General features: G+C 39.6%; 1 protein-coding gene across 6 annotated transcripts in view; it reads left to right on the top strand.

Moving 5' to 3' along the window:
• LOC138754419 (segment polarity protein dishevelled homolog DVL-1-like) overlaps positions 1 to 24,983 on the top strand; it is a 131,164-nt gene that overhangs the window by 83,557 nt on the left and 22,624 nt on the right. For 4 of the 6 annotated variants that reach the window (XM_069918667.1, XM_069918664.1, XM_069918666.1 and 1 more), the window contains exon 5: positions 23,042 to 23,174. In XM_069918667.1, the coding sequence (XP_069774768.1) occupies positions 23,042 to 23,174 (133 nt within the window). Of the gene's footprint in view, positions 1 to 7,912; positions 8,330 to 23,041; positions 23,175 to 24,983 lie in introns of all 6 variants that reach the window. The other 2 variants (XM_069918670.1, XM_069918668.1) reach the window with 1 other exon arrangement.

Raw genomic sequence — 24,983 nt, 5'->3', positions numbered from 1 at the left:
AGCGTCCATAGGAGCTAAAAATATATTACCAAGATTTGGGCCTGAGCCCTTCCTCAAGATATGAGGAGGTTCTGAATGTCAGAATATATCTTTAAAGGAAAAGGTTCCGTTATAGTCACATAATACTACATTTAGAATGTAATATGCATGAAATCTTTAACTTTTGTTTACCATAAGGCAGACAGAGTCACAGAAACCTACATCTACCTCACTTGATGTTCCTAAGCGGTCTCCTCTCCAAGTACTGACCAGTCCTGAGCCTGCTTAGCTTCCTGGATCAGACATTCTCAGACATATTCAGCCTATTAGGTGGTTTACCTCCTATAGATGCTGCAAGACTGGCTGAGTTCTTCCAGCTCTTCATATTTTTGATTACAATTACAGAGTCCACAGTCTTTTGTGTTTCACTCTTCTCACAGAGCAAGGTGTTCCATCAGGTGGAGGAAAGGACCTGAATCCCAGCAAGGATCAGCACAGAGTAATTGTAGGTGAGGGAATTTGGGATGTGTAAGTTGATTAAATATAAAATATCAGTTTACAACAGAGAGGGAGTGAATCTAAGGGTGGTAGCCCAGTATCTGTAGATGCAAGACAGTGCCTCACCCTTTGATGGGATTTAACCAGCATTTTTTCATAATAAGAGAATGCCTCCGGCAAAGAAAGAGAGAGAGTGGTCATTTGCATAAACGGTGGCGATTGGATTCTCATTAGATGACGCATCTACCCCTCTGCCTGAAGCACAGGAGATGTGTCAGTAGGATAATTTCATTGTGTAACCTAGTACAGGAGCTGCAGACATAATCAATTCTCTGAAAGTCTGAGGTATAGAAATTGACATGCTTGCCTCTCAGCTTGATTTCTGGGAAGTTAGCCTGCTTTACAGTAAGTGTGATGTTTAATGTCTATGTTGTAGCAGGCTGGAAAGTTGGTGAAAGGGAATGTGTTTCATTTGCTATTCCAGTGAAGTATTTCTTTTTATTCGTGACTATAATCTCTGGGTATTTACATCAGCAGGCTGTTTGCTGCCAGGCTGAGTCCTTGTGACCAGCAGGTCCATATTGCCTTCACTCTTGCCTTGTAAATCAGACATAACATACAAATTGTGGTATCTTAAATGGAATCAATTGTCTAAATGAACTCATATTAGCATTTCCAGGCAGAACTCCAATGTGAATCTGTTCTTGAAGTGCTGGTTTACAGTATTATAGATGTGGAGAATTTAAAGATTAAGATCCTGCAGTGTTCTGACAGAATATACAGTAACAATATACATTTGTCATTGTATCTTATGTGCCTGTGTAGCTCCAGCAAGCAAGAATTTCAGTGCATCGACACATGGTGACACTAAACTCTCATTCACGAGAGAGCATTATTTTAAATTAGTTAGTATGGTGAACTTTAATAACGAAAATCCCCACAAACTTCCGTGTGCCATCACAGTGTTTGTCTACTTGAGGAAAGACGGTCAACGATCAAGTTCTCTAGTCCACCCGACCAAAGGAATCTCTGCCTTGTGTGCTCTGAGATGTGGACTGTGACTAAGCCACTGAAGAGACTGATGTTGATGGATGCAAAAGGACTCAACAAGACCTGATGTTCATTGCAACAATTGGCCATTCTCTTGGACACCCTCTCAGTAGAATCTCCAAAATTCAAAATACTTGAGATTTTATACATTTTAAGTACTTTTTAAACACAAAGATAACAACAAACCATTCACTACAACATCAAGTAGCTATAATTGTCAATTAAACTTCTATCAGGAGTAACTTGATAGAGGTTTATAAAATTATTAAAGAGACATAGATAGATAAAGAGTCAACATTGTTTCCCCCCCCCCCCCCCCCCCCCACCCCGGGTAAAAATGTCAAATACTCGAGTACAAGGTGAGAGAAGGATAGTTTATAAGTAGTGTATGGACATAATTTTTTTTACACATTGGTGCCTGAATGGGCTGTCATACTGGAAGCAGGTACGATAGTAGTATTTAAGTGCCTTTTATATAGTCATGTAATGTGCAGAGATCGAGGGATATGAATTGTGTGCAGGCAGAAGAGATTTAATTTAATGGTGTCGAGTTTGACACAGACCTTGTGGACTGATGGGCCTTCTGTGCTGTACTGTTCTATGTTCTATATGTAACAGATTTCAAACCTTTAGATGGGGTTCAGATTGCCAATAGCAACATCTTCTTCCCCACTAGATGAGGTTATATAGGTTGAATCATTTGAGATTTATGCAATTAATGACTATAACTCTGTAACTGAATCAACAGATTCTATTATTTTGATGATGCAGCTTTGCTCTGTATTCTTTGCAAAACAATAATCTGAGAGATAAAGCAGCAGGAGAAAAGCATTGTTCTCTGTTGTAAAGTTTTTTTAAAAATAGTAGTTGCCACATATTCAGCCAATCACGGTCACATGCAAAACAACAATCCGAGAGATAAAACAGCAGGAGAAAAGCATTGTTCTCTGTTGTAGTTTTTTATTAAATAGTAGTTGCCACATATTCAACCAATCATGAGTCAACATCACCAAAATACCTGGGATTATATTATCTAGTATCAGCTATTCAATAAAGTGTTCAGCTGCATCAAGTACAGTTGTTTCATCCTTGTTATCTTTCTGGAGTGGTTTAATTGAAGAGCTTATTATAAAACCGAATTACTTGCCTCCAGTCAGCTTCAAAAAGGTAAAAACAATTGATAACCACGTCTAGTATTTGTCTTTAATGAAGAGCAGTCTAGTCCCTTTCCTGGAGGCCAGGTTATTTAAATCCTTTAAATCACAAAACTGGGTTTTGCAAGCATTGATATGGTAAGGCTTGCAGATTCCCTGACTTGTGAGAAAGTGAGGCAGGCATTCGTGGGAGTTGTAGCAAGTGGTGGCACTTGGTCTATGATTCCTTTTTAGTCTCCACACACTTAGGTCCTGCTTTTTCACCTAAATTATGTCATTCTGCTTTCACTTCTTGTACCTTTGTGGACCATGTTGTGTGGTCTGCCTGCCACCGCACAAGACACATGTAGACCAGTTACAAAAGATGTCAGTGTTCAATGTGTGCAGGGATTATCAATGTCCCACAGATCAGCAAACTTCCATTAACAAGAAAGTAATAAATATAAATTGGAACAGGCGATTTGGTCCCTCATTGTTGTGGCACCTTTTAATAAGATAACACTGAACAACATGTTTCCAAAGCTTTGCTTCCTGGAAAAAATGGGAATTATGATAAATATCTTCAAGCTGAATACAAAGATAATTTCAGATTTGTTGTATCACATAGGAAGTTGGGCAAACAATAAATTAAATTTTATTGAATTTAGTATGTTTAATCGCATATGGCTCGCCAGCGGCTATACTTTGCGAGGTGTCTGGTGAATTTTGGTATGTCATCGGAAACTTCTACAGATGTACCGTGGAGAGCATTCTGGCTTGTAGCATCACTAACTGGTATGGAGGCGCCAATTCCAGGACCAGAATAAACTCCAGAGGGGTTTTAAACTCAGCCTGCTACATCACAGGCACCAGACTTCAGCGAGGACGCGGTATCTTAAAAAAGCAGCCTATATCCTCAAAGGTCCCCATTACCCAGGTTATGCCCTCTTCAATCTATTATCATTGGGGAAAAAGGTACAGGAGCCTAAAGACGAGCACTCAGTGGAACAAAGACAGCTTCTTCCCCACTGCCATCAGATTCCTGAATAATCTTTGAACCAAAGACACTGCCTTTTCGTGCATTATCTTGTTTATATTAATGTTGTCAGATGGTTATAATATGAATGTTTGCACTATCTTTGGCTTGGCTTCGCGGACGAAGATTTATGGAGGGGGTAAAAAGTCCACGTCAGCTGCAGGCTCGTTTGTGGCTGACCAGTCCGATGCGGGACAGGCAGACACGATTGCAGCGGTTGCAAGGGAAAATTGGTTGGTTGGGGTTGGGTGTTGGGTTTTTCCTCCTTTGCCTTTTGTCAGTGAGGTGGGCTCTGCGGTCTTCTTCAAAGGAGGCTGCTGCCCGCCAAACTGTGAGGCGCCAAGATGCACGGTTTGAGGCGTTATCAGCCCACTGGCGGTGGTCAATGTGGCAGGCACCAAGAGATTTCTTTAGGCAGTCCTTGTACCTTTTCTTTGGTGCACCTCTGTCACGGTGGCCAGTGGAGAGCTCGCCATATAACACGAATGTTTGCACTATGATATTGCTGCAAAACACCAAATGTCATGACTTGTTCATGATAATAAACTCTGATTCTGATAATAATCCTGACACAGTGTAATTATTTTAGGTAACAAATTTATACCATCTGCATTGAATTCGCCCATCGTTACTGAATGAAGATCTTCCGGGACCAATGCCTGAAGAGGGCGCACAAAATTAGTGAACCGGTGCGGACTCGAAAGGCCAACATGGCCTGTTTCCGCTCCGTAAATGGTTATATGGTTATATTGTGTTAGTTCAACTAACTAAAATGATCTATAATTGTTTTGCTGCTGATTTCATTTGTACTCAGCATCTGATGCTTCTTGTGTCCGTATCCATCAATCTCAGCATCTGATGCTTCTTGTGTCCTTATCCATCAATCTCAGCATCTGATGCTTCTTGTGTCCGTATCCATCAATCTCAGCATCTGATGCTTCTTGTGTCCTTATCCATCAGACTCAGCATCTGATGCTTCTTGTGTCCGTATCCATCAGACTCAGCATCTGATGCTTCTTGTGTCCTTATCCATCAATCTCAGCATCTGATGCTTCTTGTGTCCTTATCCATCAATCTCAGCATCTGATGCTTCTTGTGTCCGTATCCATCAGACTCAGCATCTGATGCTTCTTGTGTCCGTATCCATCAGACTCAGCATCTGATGCTTCTTGTGTCCTTATCCATCAGTCTCAGCATCTGATGCTTCTTGTGTCTGTATCCATCAGTCTCAGCATCTGATGCTTCTTGTGTCCGTATCCATCAGACTCAGCATCTGATGCTTCTTGTGTCCGTATCCATCAGACTCAGCATCTGATGCTTCTTGTGTCTGTATCCATCAGACTCAGCATCTGATGCTTCTTGTGTCCGTATCCATCAATCTCAGCATCTGATGCTTCTTGTGTCCGTATCCATCAATCTCAGCATCTGATGCTTCTTGTGTCCGTATCCATCAATCTCAGCATCTGATGCTTCTTGTGTCCTTATCCATCAATCTCAGCATCTGATGCTTCTTGTGTCCATATCCATCAATCTCAGCATCTGATGCTTCTTGTGTCCTTATCCATCAATCTCAGCATCTGATGCTTCTTGTGTCCGTATCCATCAGACTCAGCATCTGATGCTTCTTGTGTCCGTATCCATCAGACTCAGCATCTGATGCTTCTTGTGTCCTTATCCATCAATCTCAGCATCTGATGCTTCTTGTGTCCTTATCCATCAATCTCAGCATCTGATGCTTCTTGTGTCCGTATCCATCAGACTCAGCATCTGATGCTTCTTGTGTCCGTATCCATCAGACTCAGCATCTGATGCTTCTTGTGTCCTTATCCATCAGTCTCAGCATCTGATGCTTCTTGTGTCTGTATCCATCAGTCTCAGCATCTGATGCTTCTTGTGTCCGTATCCATCAGACTCAGCATCTGATGCTTCTTGTGTCCGTATCCATCAGACTCAGCATCTGATGCTTCTTGTGTCTGTATCCATCAGACTCAGCATCTGATGCTTCTTGTGTCCGTATCCATCAATCTCAGCATCTGATGCTTCTTGTGTCCTTATCCATCAATCTCAGCATCTGATGCTTCTTGTGTCCTTATCCATCAGTCTCAGCATCTGATGCTTCTTGTGTCTGTATCCATCAGTCTCAGCATCTGATGCTTCTTGTGTCCGTATCCATCAGACTCAGCATCTGATGCTTCTTGTGTCCGTATCCATCAGACTCAGCATCTGATGCTTCTTGTGTCCTTATCCATCAGTCTCAGCATCTGATGCTTCTTGTGTCTGTATCCATCAGTCTCAGCATCTGATGCTTCTTGTGTCCGTATCCATCAGACTCAGCATCTGATGCTTCTTGTGTCCGTATCCATCAGACTCAGCATCTGATGCTTCTTGTGTCTGTATCCATCAGACTCAGCATCTGATGCTTCTTGTGTCCGTATCCATCAATCTCAGCATCTGATGCTTCTTGTGTCCTTATCCATCAATCTCAGCATCTGATGCTTCTTGTGTCCTTATCCATCAATCTCAGCATCTGATGCTTCTTGTGTCCGTATCCATCAGACTCAGCATCTGATGCTTCTTGTGTCCGTATCCATCAGACTCAGCATCTGATGCTTCTTGTGTCCTTATCCATCAGTCTCAGCATCTGATGCTTCTTGTGTCCGTATCCATCAGACTCAGCATCTGATGCTTCTTGTGTCCGTATCCATCAGACTCAGCATCTGATGCTTCTTGTGTCTGTATCCATCAGACTCAGCATCTGATGCTTCTTGTGTCCGTATCCATCAATCTCAGCATCTGATGCTTCTTGTGTCCTTATCCATCAATCTCAGCATCTGATGCTTCTTGTGTCCTTATCCATCAGTCTCAGCATCTGATGCTTCTTGTGTCTGTATCCATCAGTCTCAGCATCTGATGCTTCTTGTGTCCGTATCCATCAGACTCAGCATCTGATGCTTCTTGTGTCCGTATCCATCAATCTCAGCATCTGATGCTTCTTGTGTCCGTATCCATCAATCTCAGCATCTGATGCTTCTTGTGTCCGTATCCATCAATCTCAGCATCTGATGCTTCTTGTGTCCGTATCCATCAATCTCAGCATCTGATGCTTCTTGTGTCCGTATCCATCAATCTCAGCATCTGATGCTTCTTGTGTCCGTATCCATCAATCTCAGCATCTGATGCTTCTTGTGTCCGTATCCATCAATCTCAGCATCTGATGCTTCTTGTGTCCGTATCCATCAATCTCAGCATCTGATGCTTCTTGTGTCCGTATCCATCAATCTCAGCATCTGATGCTTCTTGTGTCCGTATCCATCAATCTCAGCATCTGATGCTTCTTGTGTCCGTATCCATCAATCTCAGCATCTGATGCTTCTTGTGTCCGTATCCATCAATCTCAGCATCTGATGCTTCTTGTGTCCGTATCCATCAATCTCAGCATCTGATGCTTCTTGTGTCCGTATCCATCAATCTCAGCATCTGATGCTTCTTGTGTCCGTATCCATCAATCTCAGCATCTGATGCTTCTTGTGTCCGTATCCATCAATCTCAGCATCTGATGCTTCTTGTGTCCGTATCCATCAATCTCAGCATCTGATGCTTCTTGTGTCCGTATCCATCAATAGTTGGTCAGTATTGATGGATTCTAGTTGCTCCCGATACCGCTTTTCCATGGTTGTAGTGTCCTGGTGAAACCACTGACTGCACCAAGATCAGCAGGGAAAAAGTCCGAGTGCGAATGCAGAAAATGAATTTTCAAATGACATATTGCACTTCATGGTTTTATATGCTTGAAATAGACTTAAAATATGATAGGAAATCACCAAAATAGGTTGTACATGATAGGAAATTTTCAAGGTTATTTTCGTTATCAGCAGCCCAAGATTCATAAACTATACCCAAAAGTGTTCAGGAAGCAAACGCTTCATTCTTCAGTGTATTTCATCTCAATGGCACATTTGTCAGTCTCTTTCTGTGCTAAACTGTGTAAACCTCAGCCAGAGCAGCAGATTTAATGTAGTGGTTGGCTTCTGGGCTTGTGGTTTGAAAAAGGAGAAAATCTGGTTAAATTACTTCTGATCACAAGCTGTAAGCATTGAATGTTTCTACAAAGATCCTGATTTACTGTAGAACAGAATCTGGTTCCATCAATGCAGTAATGTTTGAAAGGACAATCATGGTGACTATGTTTTTAAATAACGTTGTCACTTTCCTACAGATCAGTTGCCAGTCAAGACCCATCAACAACGCAGAGTGACACAAAAGGGAGTCTGAAGAAGGAATAGTGGATTTGTGCCCTGAAGTAATCTTGGGTTTCCTCCGATCTATTGAGCCTTCCACTGCAGTGAACATTTTGGTACTGCCTCTGCGGGATTACAGTTGTTTTTCCAGGAATCGCCCAGTAGTCGGAACAGGTCATCTACTGTTGATCACGTGCATTCAACATTGAGCACGTGGCAGATATCAGCGATGGCCCTGTCAGGACTCCTGCTGTGCTTTGGAAGGAGTAGGCAGAGTCCAGGGCCTACATGGCACCCAGCTCAATCGAATCATGGTCTACTGTCCAAACGTTTCCTCCTGGGACACCTGCAACCAGTGAGATGCTTTCCTGAAACGCCACCACGGGCTTATCAATGTGGGTGTAAAGTAGCTGAAGAAACATGCTGTTTCCTCCAGTCCACTCCAACAAGATTCTCCCTAAGCTCTACAACACCAAACTAATGTTCCGCCAATGTTCCACCCAACTTTCTATCTGACCAATAGCTAGCTGTTGCTTATATATTCATCCATCCATCTTCGCAATCCACAACATCACCGGTTTTCATTTCATCAGAAAGCCACCTACATACAAATCATCAATATATATCACAAATAGGAAAGATCACATGTGCTACACCATTGGTCACAATCAGAAAAATGCCATTCCACCACTGCCCTTTCCTATCAATCCACTTTTGGATACAGTTAACCATAATGGTGCCATTATTTATGCTCATCATAGCAGGTTCCAATCTGTTCATGGCCATTGGTATTTTTGCAGACCCAGGGATGTCCTTGTAAAAGTGCAAAACAAAGCTAATCAGCCCATTATTTTGTACCAGATTTTGTACTCAGTGACCAATTCTCAATCACACCTGACCATCAAATCCCCCTTTGATAAGTTACCTCGCTACTGAAAATCATTCATCCATGAAGGGTAATGGCAAATTAATCAGTGTCTGAAGGAAATCCCCACTATCATGTAGAGGACCATTCTCAGGTTGTTGGAGTGTTGAGGTAGCAAGCACTAATTGCAGCATAGTTAAAATCAAAGCTCCATTTAGATCTGCCAATTTATGACTAGCTTTTTCTGTCTTCATCTAGGCTCTTGAGAATTCCAAACGTAAACCAAAACAGATCCATCTTCTCCCTGATCCCAAACCTTCCTCCCAACCTCACCTTTATCACCTTATTGTTAGCGAAGTCTCTTCAATACCCATCCCAGCTTTCTTTGTTTCTTAACCATCTCTCCAAGCACATTATCTGTCGTTTGCAACCTCGTTTGAATGCCACATGTCGTGTGGCTCTCTTTGTTCTCTTTCAAGCATTTATTCGAAGTGGAGCTTCACAGACTTTTTGTAGTTCTCCATGTTGTTTCGCACTCAATGACCAATCCTCATATGTCAGCTTTTTAAATCGAGTCTTCTCAGGCTATTTAATTATTTGTTGGGGGGGGGGGGGGGGTGGTTGGTCATCACAGCCAGGCAGAATCGTCTTCTTCCATGTACCTTTTCCACTGGCACGTAATTGGGAACAGAAATGCAGATGGATAAATTCTTGCCTCACCCCTTATCATATCCAGTTAAACTCTCTTTGTTGGTCTGGATTCCTCCCCCAGCCAGCATTATTTGAATTCTGAGATTTCCTGCTTCTGGCTCATTCTGCTTCTTCCTTGAAGAAGAGCTCAGGCCCAAAACGTCAGCAATATGTCTTTATCTCTTATGGACTCTGAACAGACCAGCTGAGTTCCTCCAGCATTTTGGTGTGTTTTTACTACAGATTGATTTGGCACAGCTCCCAAACAAAGAATTTTGATATGTGTTTCAACTCCCATGATCAACAAATTCTGTTTAAAAAGTAAATGTAAATGCTAATGCCCTAAGGAAGCTGATGAACCATGGAAAGGACAATGTCCTTTCTTTCATAAATGAAAATTTTAATACAGCAGATGCTGAATGCTCAGCTTAAACCAGGTGGAAGGGCAATGTTGTGAAGAAGCAGAAACAAATGCAAGGCCCTCAACAAACGTCTGTAGCGAAGGATTCACTTACAATTCAATTTCACCTGTAGTTTTGAAATTGCTATGGGCAGTTATTGAGAAATTGATTTCCATATCTTCTTGAACATGATTCTTTTTTTGGGAAGGCAGCTTTTTATATTTCTCTCCAGTAGCCTGTCTTTTTTAATGATTTGCCTAACTGATGACTCACTAGGGTGCCCATAATTATCTATATTTTGCCCGTTTAAATATGTTTGAGTGCCTCTTAAACATAATAATTGTATTCGATTCCACCACCAGCCCTAGAAGCAACACTATATGTTAAAACAAAATGTGTAATTTAACCTCTAAAAACCTCTTTACTTTCACCTTAAATCTTTGGTTTCTTGTTTTTGTTGCCTTTATTATTGGCAAAAGATTTTGATTATCTATCTTACTTATGCCTCTAATAATCTTGTATTTCTTCTTTCAGCTCACCCATTTGTTCCAAGGCAAACAAGACCAATCTATCCATTCTCTCTCCATAATTAAAATCCTCCAATCCTGACAAGATTTTAGTGACTTCCTTCTGCACTCTGTCCAGTGCTATCACATCCTCTCTTGTCTGTCAACCAGAACTGCATAAAATACATGCACCTTATCAAATGTGTCATAAATTTGAGATGTTATGTTCCAACTCTTGTATTCTATGCCCCAACCAATGATGGCAGGTATGTCATATGCCTTTCTAACCAGCCTATCCACCTGTTTTGTCACTTTCAGGGAAATATGGATCTTGACCCTTAGGTGTTTCTTAGGGCATTAGCATTTACATTTACACTCCAGATCTTATCCCAATATGACTTTTCAAAATACATCACCTCACACTTGTCAGGACTAATGTTCTGCCAATGTTCCACCCAACTTTCTATCTGACCAATAGCTAGCTGTTGCTTATACATCCATCCATCCATCTTTGCAATCCACAACATCACCGGTTTTCATTTCATCAGAAAACCACCTACATCCAAATCATCAATATATATCACAAACAGGAAAGATCACATGTGCTACACCATTGGTCACAATCAGAAAAACGCCTTTCCACCCCTGCCCTTTCCTATCAATCCAGTTAGCCAGCTCAATTTAGATCCAATGCACCAACCTACCATGTGGCTCAGCAATTAGCTAACAGTCATGAGGTTCTTGATCACTGGTGAGGGTTTTTACTGATCAACACTCAAAGATCCATCTTAATGAGACAAGCAATGAACAAAGGCAGAGAGGCTGGATCAAACACATTGAAGATCTCCACAGCTGTGGTTCTATCCTTGACATGAGCACTCTTGCCTTCATCCCGTAATTTCCAACTAAAAATAATCAGGCCTTGGGATGAGCTGGCTATTCCCAATTAAGTTCTAAAACTTGAAGATCTTCAGCTACAGCGTTCACATCTGCGAAGAGAAGGATAAACCAGGAGCCCCATAGTTGTTGTAAGCATGAATATTTTTGAGAGGAGGCAAGTCCAACTGTTGTTACAATGAAAGACACCCTCTGAAGATCACCACAGGGAAATTCATTGCCAAGGTTCAGTTCAGCCACAAAATTCAATTGGTCAAAAAACTGCTCCAAAATTGCAGTGTGATTTACTTTCAATTGGAGGCATACAGTAGATCAGATCTTCATTGCATGAAAGTTCCAGGAAAAATGTAAGGGGCAGAACCAGTCACTAAAGCCTTTGGCTCCTATTAACACCTACCCAAAATTTAGGTGCTTTCAGAAGTTCATCTCCATCTTACTTTTGCTTCATGATGGCATGCGATCCACAATCCAAAACCAAGGGATCTTCAACTGAGTCAATCTCAGTGAACATTGGTGTGAAACAAGGCTATATTATTGTTTTTTTTTTAAACTTTTCTAGCCCCATTGCTGTATCCTGCCTCCAAGCAGTGAGGCTCCAATAGCTCAGTGGTTAGAGCATCGGTCTTGTAAACCATGGGTTGCGAGTTCTTTCCTTGCTGGGGCCTCATTTCTGTGAGGGGTGCTTGACAAAGTGGTGACTCTTTTTCTTGTAAAGAATTTTATGTATGTTAAATTCTAAATATAGTACGATGTGAAAAAAATGGAACCTTTAGTGTGGAAGGGTGCTCTAAAACAATACAACACAGAAAACGACCCTTTGGCCCTTATAGTCCATGCCGAACACCTTTCTGGAGTTTGAACAAATTGGGAAGGATACAGTGGGGTACATATGCCAGTTGAGATATATTTTAATTGTGGGAACTCCACTATTGTGAACTAATGTTGATGTTCTGAGTAGGTGGGAGTTGTCTTTTCTGATGCAGTGCAGACAAATTGGATCACAGGGATTTGATACTATATTCACCTCACCATTCCTCCCCCCTCCCCTTGCTTGCTACTGTTCCCTCCCAACACCTATTACCTCCTGCCTTTGCGACCACGTCTTCCCCCCTCCTTCCACCATTTTGTTTGGATGCCTGTCGACATTTTCCATACCTTAATAAATGGCTCAACCCTGAAATGATGGTTAAATATCTTTACCTAAAGGACACTGTTGGACCTGTTGAGTTTCTCCAGCATTGTGTTTTTATGTACAAAGTAGAGAATGTTAGATAAGAAAATTTTAGGTGGAGGATGCATTTTAATCGTAGGGTTTGGAGGAAAAGGTAATTTAGGGTTTGGGGAGGGTTATATATAAGGAAAAGATGTACCCAGGTTTGGCTGTGCTGAAAATCCATTCGAGGGGTTTGAATGATTTTTTAAAATGTAGTATAGCACACATACTGAATGTGAATTGCAGATTGGCATCTAATTAAAATGAATATGAAAAATATGTTGAAGTATTTCCAAATATTTATCCTTACACTCATAGGACAAGCACAGATTGACTTGTAAAATCACACGGAAATGCTGAAGGAACTCAGCCCGTCTCACAACATCCATAGGAGGTAAAGATATACTGTATTACCAATGTTTCGGCCATAAGCCCTTCTTCAAGGCATGAGACCACCTGAGTTCTTCCAGCATTTACTATGTGTTTTGCTACAATCACAGTGTCCACAGACTTCCATGTTTCATTCTCAGAATGACTTATGTTCCGAACTGTTGCTGTGAGCTGGACCTCTCATGACTTCTTACATTGAATTAAGGAAGAAGATGTTAGAATAACCATTAAAATGTCATTGATTTGATGTGTGCATGAATCAATTATCTCTGACCTGTGGAAAGCCCAGACCTAATGACAGACTTGCTTTTGGTTATTGACTTTTGTTTTGCTGTTGAGGCTCTGAGCAACTTTGCACCACAGTCAATAAACAGTACCATTCTAAAAATAAATTGGAATGGTTGAATGTTAATGCAAAACCAGCGAGCTCCTGAACTGCACATAAATAGTTTGCAGTAACTCGTTTCAAGGTACATCCATCACCATTCCCCTGCAAGTTTCCTGTGAGACAGCGGAACAGTTTATTCTGCATAATTTAGAAGCAACACCTGACAGAAGCATAACTTTCAATCCAACCAATGATTCTGGAGACAGGATAGAGGAGGTTCATCTCTATCAAGGTCAATTTTACCTGATTTTAATTTGTATATCTGTATCTAATTCCATTTAGACTGGATTAAGATATCCCCTGAATAAGCAACTACATGGATCACAAATTATATTCCACCGAGAGACAATAGTCTGTACCAGTTACTGTTTGTTTCTGATTGCTGAGGGACGCTCTGTCTCCTCATAACATGGTTTAACCTCATTTCAAATGGAGGCAGTAGCATGTCCCCTTTTAGGACATTGAGCAAATTCTCTTACTGGACACCATTAGTGTTGGTGTTGACAGGGGAGAAGTCCTAGATGAGAAGGAAGGCATGGGGAGAGTAGATTGAGTAGAATGAAGCGGCCTGGTTCTCTTCTTTCCACATCTGCCTCATTTTCTGAATTACGGTCTGGTAATTCATTACAACCAGTCAATTCACTTTCATCCATTTTGCTTCTCAGCCCAATATTAGCATCTAGGTCATTCATTCTAATTGTAGCACTAAATGTCATCTTTGCTGATCATATAATTTGATGCAAGCTGATGTTTTTGCACATTATATTTTGGCAAAACTGAATATTCTCCTCTGATTTTTAATGTTAGTGACATAGTTTTTTTTTCTTGAGATGCAAGTTCACTTGAGGTCAATATTGCATGTAGCCTTTTTTTTTAAATTTTTTATTTTTCACACCATAAACCACACTGACCAAGATACATACATTTCCCTTTTCAAATATATACAGTGTCATTTTCTACCCCCCTCCCTCCTCCCATCCCACCCTCCCTACCTCCCCCCCCATTCATTTAAAGTACAAAATCTAAGATACATTAAACCAGTCAAACAATGTTGTCATTCAATAAAAATAAACAAGAAATTCCACTGAGTCAATTCTTTTCATTTCCTTCTCCTTTCGTTAATTTAGGTGGTAGATGTCCCCGGTAGGTTTTCTCTATTGTGTTTCATGTATGGCTCCTATATTTGTTCAAATATTTCAATATTATTTCTTAAATTATATGTTATTTTTTCTAATGGAATACATTTATTCATTTCTATATACCATTATTGTATTCTCAAATTATCTTCTAATTTCTAGGTTGACATAATACATTTTTTTGCTACGGCTTGAGCTATCTTAACAAATCTTTTTTGTGCACCATCCAAATCAAGTCCAAATTCTTTGTTTTTTATGTTACTTAGGAGAAAGATCTCTGGGTTTTTTGGTATATTGTTTTCTGTAATTTTATTTAATATCTGGTTTAGATCTTCTCAAAATTTTTCTACTTTCTCATATGTCCAGATTGCATTGTTGTTCCCATTTCTTTTTTACAACGAAAACATCTGTCAGATACTGTTGGGTCCCATTTATTTAACTTTTGAGGTGTAATGTATAGCCTGTGTATCCAATTAAATTGTATCATACGTAACCTCGTATTTATTGTATTTCTCATCGTTCCAGAGCATAACTTCTCCCATGTTTCCTTCTTTATCCTTATATTTAAATCTTGTTCCCATTTTTGTTTAGTTTTACCATTTGTTTCCTCATTCTCCTTTTCTTGCAGTTTAATATACATATTTGTTATAAATCTTTTGATTATCATTGTATCTGTAATCACATATTCAAAGTTACTTCCCTCTGGTAACCTCAGACTGCTTCCTAATTTGTCCTTCAAGTAGGATCTCAGTTGGTAATATGCCAACACTGTATCTTGAGTTATATTATATTTATCCTTCATTTGTTCAAAGGATAATAATCTATTTCCTGAAAAACAATTTTCTATTCTTTTGATCCCTATTTTCTCCCATTCTCTAAAGGAAAGGTTATCTATTGTAAAAGGGAGTAACTGATTTTGCGTCATTATTAGTTTTGGTAATTGGTAATTTGTTTTATTCCTTTCTACATGAATCTTCTTCCAAATATTAAGCAGATGATGTAATACTGGAGAACTCCTACGTTGTACCAATTTTTCATCCCATTTATATAATATATGTTAAGGTATCTTTTCTCCTATTTTATCTAGTTCTAATCTAGTCCAATCTGGCTTTTCCCTTGTTTGATAAAAATCTGATAGGTATCTTAATTGTGCGGCTCTATAATAATTTTTAAAGTTTGGCAGTTGTAAGCCTCCTTGTTTATAATATTCTGTTAATTTATCTAGTGCTATCCTCGGTTTCCCCCCCCTTTCCATAAAAATTTCATTATTTTCTTTAACTCCTTGAAGAATTTCTCTGTCAAGTGTATTGGTAATGCCTAAAATGTTCATTTTAATACAGTTTATCCTTCCTATTAGTGTTAGTGGTAAATCTTTCCAATGCTCTAAATCGCCCTGTAATTTTTTCATTAGTGGATAATAATTGAGTTTATGTAGATGGCCGAGATTTTTATTTATTTGTATACCTAGGTATCTTATTGCTTGCATTTGCCATCTGAATGGTGATTCCTTCTTAAATTTTGAGAAATACGCATTATTCATTGGCATTGCTTCACTCTTATTTGCGTTAATCTTGTAACCCGACACTTCTCCATATCCCTTCAATTTCTTATATAATTCTTTTATTGATAGTTCTGGTTCTGTTAAGTATACTATAACATCATCCGCAAATAAACTGATTTTATATTCCTTGTCTTTTTTTTATCCCTTTTATATTATTTTCTGTTCTTATCAATTCTGCTAGTGGTTCTATAGCTAACGCGAACAATAAGGGTGATAGTGGGCATCCCTGCCTTGTTGATCTGCTTAAGTTAAATTGCTTTGATATATATCCATTTACTGTCACTTTCACCAATGGCCCCTTATATAATGCTTTAATCCAATTAATATACTTCTCTGGTAAACTGAATTTTTGCAATACTTTGAATAAATAATTCCATTCTACTCTGTCAAAGGCCTTCTCTGCGTCTAAAGCAACTGCTACTGTTGGCGCTTTACTCCCTTCTACTGCATGAATTAAGTTAATAAATTTACAAATATTGTCTGTTGTGCGTCTTTTTTTAATAAATCCAGTTTGGTCTAGATTTACCATTTTAGGTACATAATCTGCTAATCTGTTTGCTAATAGTTTAGCTATTATCTTATAATCTGTGTTAAGTAATGATATTGGTCTATATGACGCTGGTGCGAGTGGATCTTTCACTTGCTTTGGTATTACTGTAATTATTGCTGTTTTACATGAATCTGGTAAGCTTTGTGTTTTGTCAATCTGGTTGATTACTTCCAGGAGGGGAGGAATTAATAAATCTTTAAATGTTTTATAGAATTCTATTGGGAATCCATCCTCTCCTGGCGTTTTATTATTTGGTAGTTTTTTTATTATCTCTTGTATTTGTACTATTTCAAATGGTTCTGTTAATTTATTTTGCTCCTCTATTTGTAATTTTTGTAGTTCAATTTTAGTTAAAAATTCATCTATTTTGCCTTCTTTCCCTTCGTTTTCAGTTTGGTATAATTGTTCATAGAATTCTCTAAAGTTTTCATTGATCTCCGTTGGATTATATGTGATTTGTTTGTCTTTTTTCCTTGATGCCAATACCATTTTCTTAGCTTGTTCTGTCTTAAGCTGCCATGCTAGAATTTTGTGCGTTTTTTCCCTAGTTCATAATATTTCTGTTTTGTCTTCATTATGTTCTTCTCCACCTTATATGTTTGTAGTGTTTCATATTTTATTTTTTTATCTGCCAATTCTCTTCTTTTAATTGTATCTTCCTTCATTGCTAATTCTTTTTCTATATTTACTATTTCCCTTTCCAACTGCTCTGTTTCCTGATTGTAGTCCTTCTTCATCTTGGTTACATAACTTATTATTTGCCCTCTGATGAACGCTTTCATTGCATCCCATAGTATAAACTTATCTTTCACTGATTCCGTATTTATTTAAAAGTACATTTTAATTTGTCTTTCAATGAATTCTCTAAAATCCTGCCTTTAAAGTAGCATGGAATTTAATCTCAATCTATACATTCTTGGAGGGATGTCCTCTAACTCTATTGTCAATATCAAGGGTGAATGGTCCGATAATATTCTAGCTTTATATTCTGTTTTTCTTACTCTATCTTGCATACGAGCTGATAACAGAAATAGGTCTATTCTTGAGTATGTTTTATGTCTACCCGAATAATATGAATATTCCTTTTCCTTTGGGTGTTGTTTCCTCCGTATATCCAAAAGTTGCATTTCTTCCATCGATTTAATTATAAATTTGGTTACTTTGTTCTTTCTGTTAATTTTTTTCCCAGTTTTATCCATATTTGAATCCAAATTAAGGTTGAAATCCCCTCCTATTAATATGTTCCCTTGCGTATCTGCTATTTTCAAAAAAATATCTTGCATAAACTTTTGATCTTCTTCGGAAGCTGAATATACATTGAGTAGATTCCAAAACTCCGAATATATCTGACATTTTATCATTACATATCTCCCTGCTGGATCTATTATTTCCTCTTCTATTTTAATTGGCACATTTTTACTGATTAATATAGCTACTCCTCTTGCTTTTGAATTATACAACGCTGCTGCTACATGTCCTACCCAATCTCTCTTTAATTTCTTGTGCTCCATTTCAGTTAAATGTGTTTCTTGCACAAATGCTATATCAATTTTTTCTGTTTTCAGTAAATTTAGCAGTTTCTTCCTTTTGATTTGGTTATGTATTCCATTAATATTTAAAGTCATATAGTTCAACGTAGCCATTTCATACTTTATCTTCCCTTTCCATTTCCTCATCATCACCTTTCCTTCTTATCCATTTCGGCTTTCTTTTTTTGAACACTTTATAAGACAACATTTCTAAAACATCAAACATTTTCCTTATTCTCCTATTTAAAACTTCTTTAACCCCATTCTCCCCTCCCCTCCTGAGTTGCCCTTTATCCCTTGTAGGGCAACCACATCTCCCCTCTCCATTTGGATTTGCGAATTCACTCGCAAGCGTCAACTGATTTTGCAGTGACCGTAACTCCTCCCCACCCAGCCCCCCCCCCCGGAAAAAATATCAATTTTCATATATAACAAAGGTCACTCTTTTAATTCCCTCCTTATTCCCTCTATTCCTTTTCATTCCCTTATTAATTCTTATCTATACTCTATATATTTTCCTCTAAACACGGATAGTTCGTGGTCATTTTTACTCTCATTGCATGTCTTCATCTCTCTGCTTGTTTTGTAGTTGTTCTGCAAATTTTCGTGCTTCCTCTGGATCCGAGAATAGTCTGTTTTGTTGCCCTGGAATAACTATTTTAAGTACCGCTGGGTACTTTAACATAAGTTTATATCCTTTTTTCCATAAGATCGTTTTTGCTGTATTGAACTCCTTCCTCTTCTTCAGGAGTTCAAAACTTATGTCTGGATAGAAAAAATTTTTTTGACCTTTGTATTCCAGTGGCTTTTTGTCTTCTCTTATTTTCTTCATTGCTTTCTCCAATATATTTTCTCTTGTTGTATATCTTAAGAATTTTACTAAAATGGATCTTGGTTTTTGCTGCGGTTGTGGTTTCGGGGCTAGTGTTCTATGTGCCCTCTCTATTTCCATTTCTTCCTGTAATTCTGGTCTTCCTAGGACCCTGGGGATCCAATCTTTTCTAAATTCTCTCATATTCTTGCCTTCTTCATCTTCCTTAAGGCCCACTATCTTTATATTATTTCTTCTATTATCTTCTTTGGCTTGGCTTCGCGGGCGAAGATTTATGGAGGGGGTAAAAAGTCCACGTCAGCTGCAGGCTCGTTTGTGGCTGACCAGTCCGATGCGGGACAGGCAGACACGATTGCAGCGGTTGCAAGGGAAAATTGGTTGGTTGGGGTTGGGTGTTGGGTTTTTCCTCCTTTGCCTTTTGTCAGTGAGGTGGGCTCTGCGGTCTTCTTCAAAGGAGGCTGCTGCCCGCCAAACTGTGAGGCGCCAAGATGCACGGTTTGAGGCGTTATCAGCCCACTGGCGGTGGTCAATGTGGCAGGCACCAAGAGATTTCTTTAGGCAGTCCTTGTACCTTTTCTTTGGTGCACCTCTGTCACGGTGGCCAGTGGAGAGCTCGCCATATAATACGATCTTGGGAAGGCGATGGTCCTCCATTCTGGAGACGTGACCCATCCAGCGCAGCTGGATCTTCAGCAGCGTGGACTCGATGCTGTCGACCTCTGCCATCTCGAGTACCTCGACGTTAGGGGTGTGAGCGCTCCAATGGATGTTGAGGATGGAGCGGAGACAACGCTGGTGGAAGCGTTCTAGGAGCCGTAGGTGGTGCCGGTAGAGGACCCATGATTCGGAGCCGAACAGGAGTGTGGGTATGACAACGGCTCTGTATACGCTTATCTTTGTGAGGTTTTTCAGTTGGTTGTTTTTCCAGACTCTTTTGTGTAGTCTTCCAAAGGCGCTATTTGCCTTGGCGAGTCTGTTGTCTATCTCATTGTCGATCCTTGCATCTGATGAAATGGTGCAGCCGAGATAGGTAAACTGGTTGACCGTTTTGAGTTTTGTGTGCCCGATGGAGATGTGGGGGTGCTGGTAGTCATGGTGGGGAGCTGGCTGATGGAGGACCTCAGTTTTCTTCAGGCTGACTTCCAGGCCAAACATTTTGGCAGTTTCCGCAAAGCAGGACGTCAAGCGCTGAAGAGCTGGCTCTGAATGGGCAACTAAAGCGGCATCATCTGCAAAGAGTAGTTCACGGACAAGTTTCTCTTGTGTCTTGGTGTGAGCTTGCAGGCGCCTCAGATTGAAGAGACTGCCATCCGTGCGGTACCGGATGTAAACAGCGTCTTCATTGTTGGGGTCTTTCATGGCTTGGTTCAGCATCATGCTGAAGAAGATTGAAAAGAGGGTTGGTGCGAGAACACAGCCTTGCTTCACGCCATTGTTAATGGAGAAGGGTTCAGAGAGCTCATTGCTGTATCTGACCCGACCTTGTTGGTTTTCGTGCAGTTGGATAATCATGTTGAGGAACTTTGGGGGACATCCGATGCGCTCTAGTATTTGCCAAAGCCCTATTATAGTTTTCCATTATATCTATCTTCTGAGCTCACAGCTCATGTGCCTCTTTAACTTTTTTATTAGATTCTTCTAATTTCTCTTTTAAGTCCTCTACTTCTATTTCTACGATTATTTCTCGTTCTTCCACATTATCCACTCTTTTTCCTATCTCTGATGTGACCATTTCTATTTTATTCATTTTTTCTTCTGCATTCTTAATTCTTCTTTTTATCTCATTAAATTCTTGTAATTGCCATTCTTTCACTGATTCCATATATTCTTTAAAAAAAGATACATCCATTGTCTTGCCTTTCTCTTCTTCCATTTCTTTCTGTTCTTCTTCTTCTTCCTCTGGGTTGACCATCTGTTGTTTCCTTGTTTTCTTTTTACCCTCTTCTTTCTTGTTGTCGTTATATTCTGTGTTCTGTACCTGTTGCTGTGTTGCAGGTGTCTCTCTCAGCTGTGGAGATCGACTTCGCAGCTGTTCCCCCCTCCCGTCAGTGTTTTTTTTTCCATGCACGGTTGCGCACTTTTACTTGGCTCTGTGAGCCATTTTTGTAGTCCCGAGCTCGGGACTTCCACTGACCTGAGGAAGCGGGCTTCTCTCTCCGCGGCGGGCCTCCTCGGACAGGTAAGGCCTTCACCTTCTTCTTCCGACGTTCTTTCTTCTTCTCTTCTTCCCGTTGTTTTTGACTTTTCTCTCTTTGCTGCCATTTTCTTCTCACCTTACGATTTATTGCTTCTCCTCTAACATTATTTAATTGAGATAAGTTTTTGTTTTACCAAAGAATTATGAGCTTGAGTCGGCCATCTGGCTCTTCAAAGCTGCTCTGGTCGTGGACTCATTTTTTAAAAAAATTTATTTTAAAAGACTCAAGCAAATATATCAAACAATATGAGACATTTTCTTATCACAATAATATGTATGTGTGTATGTATGTATATATATTATATATCTCTGTCTATCTTGATCTCTATCTATATATAATAAAAATAAAGTTTATTTCACCCCTTCCCTGGATAGTAAATAAACCATAAAAGGCAAAGGAAAAAAAATTTAAACACACGTCATCTTTACCATAACTTTAATTCAGTTTTCTTCTTTATCTGTCAGGATGGTTTGTATCTTATTTCTTGGTGGGGGGGGGGGGGGTACGGCTGCCTCATTGAACGTGGCATGCTTTTTTCTCAAGTTAGAAGAAATTTTCTCGAGGGAGAATGCAACTTTGCATTTCTGTACTCCATCGTGTAATACTAAGTTGAGTGTTGGACTTCCATTAAACTGCTATACACTTCCTGGCTACCGACAAAGCGATCTTCACAAATGAAATTTGGTGTTTGGATAATCTAAACTGTACTTCACTAATATCTCTCAGAAGGAACAAATCTGGGTCTTGTGGAAACTCCACTTTTGTAATTTTGTAAAGATATCCCCCAGGTCTACCCAGAAGGATATCACCTTCATGCATAGCTGTGGACTCATCTTCACTTACCTGCCTCTTCTTAATGTCTGATAGGACCTAGTACTCAATATCATCTCCTCAACATTGGAGGAATTCAGAACAGTGATTTATTTGCAGTATGTCTCCATTAGATCCACAAGGGTGATCCTGATCCTTAATTTCCAGTCACTTAAAACTGTAATCTCTGGACCACTTTCACTCTTATAGTCTTTGACCTACTACATTGCACCAAGAATGTTCAACAAAAACTTGAGGAATAACACCTCGTCTTCTGTCTTGAAACATTGCAGGCCTTAAGGTTTGATATTTAACAATATTAAATATCCTTTTTTCCTTCTATTTTTTCCTCATTGTTTTTCTCTCTCTCCTGTCTGTCTGCTGGTTGGTAAATTTGACAAATTTGCCTACACTCTGTCAGACTTTCCCTTTGGTTTCTCCATCCAGCTTATTTCTCACTTTTCCCTTTCTGATGGCCCTGACATCTTCTCTCCCTCTCTTCGTACTTTTTTTTCTTTTGAATTAATGATTTTTTTCTTCTTTGCTCCACTCTTAGATCGTTGTGCCCGTGCTGTATTCTTTACCTTGAAACTTCCTTCAGTAGTGAAAATAATCATATGTGGCCTCCTACACGTCCGCATGTCTGAGAAATAACAATTCATCTTTGAACTTCATCTATTAAATCCTTCAGTATTCCACAGTGAATTCCACATTTTTAAATAATCACTGTTTTCAGCATGTTTCTCACAATTCAAGCATTAATTTGTTTCCCAGTTTCCTCTGATTTATGCCTCCCTAAGATGCACTTTTTTGTAATATGCCAGCCTTTATCAGGCAGCATTACTAGAACTAAAGTTGTTCACTCTCTTCTGGTCTTTGTGCTTTCACAGGCCTTCCTTGTTGTCTCTCTCTGCTCCTCCCCTTTTGTTGACATCTTCTAATTTTTCCCAAATCCAGTGAAAGACCACCAACTGGAATGCTAATCCTATTTCCCTCTCCATAGATGCTGCATAAGACACAAACTAAATTTCAAGATTTTGTTTATTTTAAGAATTTTGAGCATTTACAATATTTTGCTTTTGGAATGTCCAGATTTGTTGTGAGATAATCATCACCTAATGGCACTGCGTTCCTTCCACAGTTGCTCGAGTAAATGGACACACAAAACCAGATCGGCATCGCAATCCAGGCAGTTATGATAGTGCCTCCACTGTGATCAGCAGTGAACTGGACTCGAGCAGTTTTGTTGACTCCGACGAAGACAATACTAGCAGGTGGGGTGCTGATATATTGGACAAGAAATGATATACCTATGCATTAGATGGATAACAGCAATGTCAATCTATCATATAGGTGACTGGATCAATGATGTATTGATTAATAAAAGCTAATGTATCCAATGAGAAATGGGATGGCTAACACATGACACAGGGTTTGGAATAGCCAGGTTAAGCAAATTTTGGGCTTTTGATGCACTAGACAGGTAATGGGAAAGAAATACTTGAGACTTTGGTGGAGCAGTTAATGTGTTACTTAAAATGTAAAAACTGCAGATACTGGAAAAAAAATTGGGAAGAAAAATTTCATATAATTGGGCCCATTGTCATCTTTGGGGCTTGGCTACGATGAGGTAGAAACCCATGTGGGAATTAGTGAACAGGTCAGAAAAAAAAATGGGACATGTGATGTGTTGTACTATCTGTAGTAGCAGGAAGCTCAGCAGATACTGTCTCAGGTAGATGGTGGGATTGAGATGTTTCAAGCAGACAATTGGAGATGATACATTTACTGATGCTGTTTCTTTGGACTGAGCACACAGGGGGATTATTTAATATTTTATTTCTCATTCCTATTTTAACAATCCTCAGCATACATGTGTAAATTCCCACATTGTTTCCAAAAGGTCCCACTCGTCCGGGTAGCCTCCACCCCCCCACCCCTATCTTTTATTATTTACATTCCCATTTGCGTTGGTTGCAAAATATGCCTCTTTTAGCTTAATCTTACCCTCTGATTTTTGTAATCCGCCTAGTTCGAACTAGCACCTATGACATATGTCGGAAGCAGCTTTATTTCACTTTTACCTTTTTCACGAGCTCTGTCATCATTCAGGGACCTCTGAATCTGTTAATTCTTCCCTGGCAGAATGTGAGAATGTGCAAATGTGAGATTTTGAGAATGTGCTTCAACTGTACCTGAACCACGTCATCCTTAAATTTAGCCATTGGTGTGATAGTTATTTTAAATTTAGACATGCGTGGTAACAGACCATTTCAGCCCACGAGTCCATGCCACCCCATTATCCTACACCCCCACCATGTATTGAAGGGTGAGAGGAACCCGAAGTCCCCGGAGAAAACCCACACAGACATGGAGAGAACATACAAACTCCTTACAGACAGCATGAGATTTGAACCAAGATCTGGTCCTGATTGCTGGCACTGTAAAGGCGTTGCACTAACCGTTACGCCAACCGAGCTGCCTCTTCTGCTTCCATTTTACCTGGTCCAGATCTACACTCATTTCATTAAAATAGGCCTTTGTTCAACTAATATTTTTACTTTAGTTTGTTTTCTATCCTTTTCTGTAGCTGACCTAACGCTTAGGAGGTTGTGATCATTACAGGTGACTCTCGCATTACAGGTGTGTTTGGGGAGAGGTGGGAGGTTGTGGTTTGTATTCCCAGAAAACTTGCAACTACTCACAATATTCAAAAATGAATTGTATTGGGGAACTGAACATAATATTTCAAAGTTTTTCCAATGGTGTTTTAAGCTGTGAAGAGTATGTGAAGAGGCTTCAGCGTATTTTAAACACGTTGAGAAAGTTGGAAAATTATAGTATGCTGAAGATAAATGTGAGGTTACTTCAGTCAGGAAGTGAAAGGCGTAAATGGTGAGAGAATGTGATTTATTGGGATACAAACAGATCTGGGTGTCATTGTAACCCCAAAATTGAAAGCAAACCTGATCTTGTTGAATCAGGTAGCTTGAGGAGCCAAGTGACTGACTTACTCCTTTTCCTTTTTCTTATGTTTGTATTCACCTGTGACTTTCACTCGAATCTTGCTTGTTAATCTGCTG

Source organism: Narcine bancroftii, chromosome 2 (genome assembly GCF_036971445.1).
Source record: "Narcine bancroftii isolate sNarBan1 chromosome 2, sNarBan1.hap1, whole genome shotgun sequence".
In the NCBI taxonomy this organism is placed as follows: Eukaryota; Metazoa; Chordata; class Chondrichthyes; order Torpediniformes; family Narcinidae; genus Narcine; species Narcine bancroftii.
Note: the sequence above shows the minus strand (reverse complement) of the source record. Positions and strands in the feature narration are given on the sequence as shown.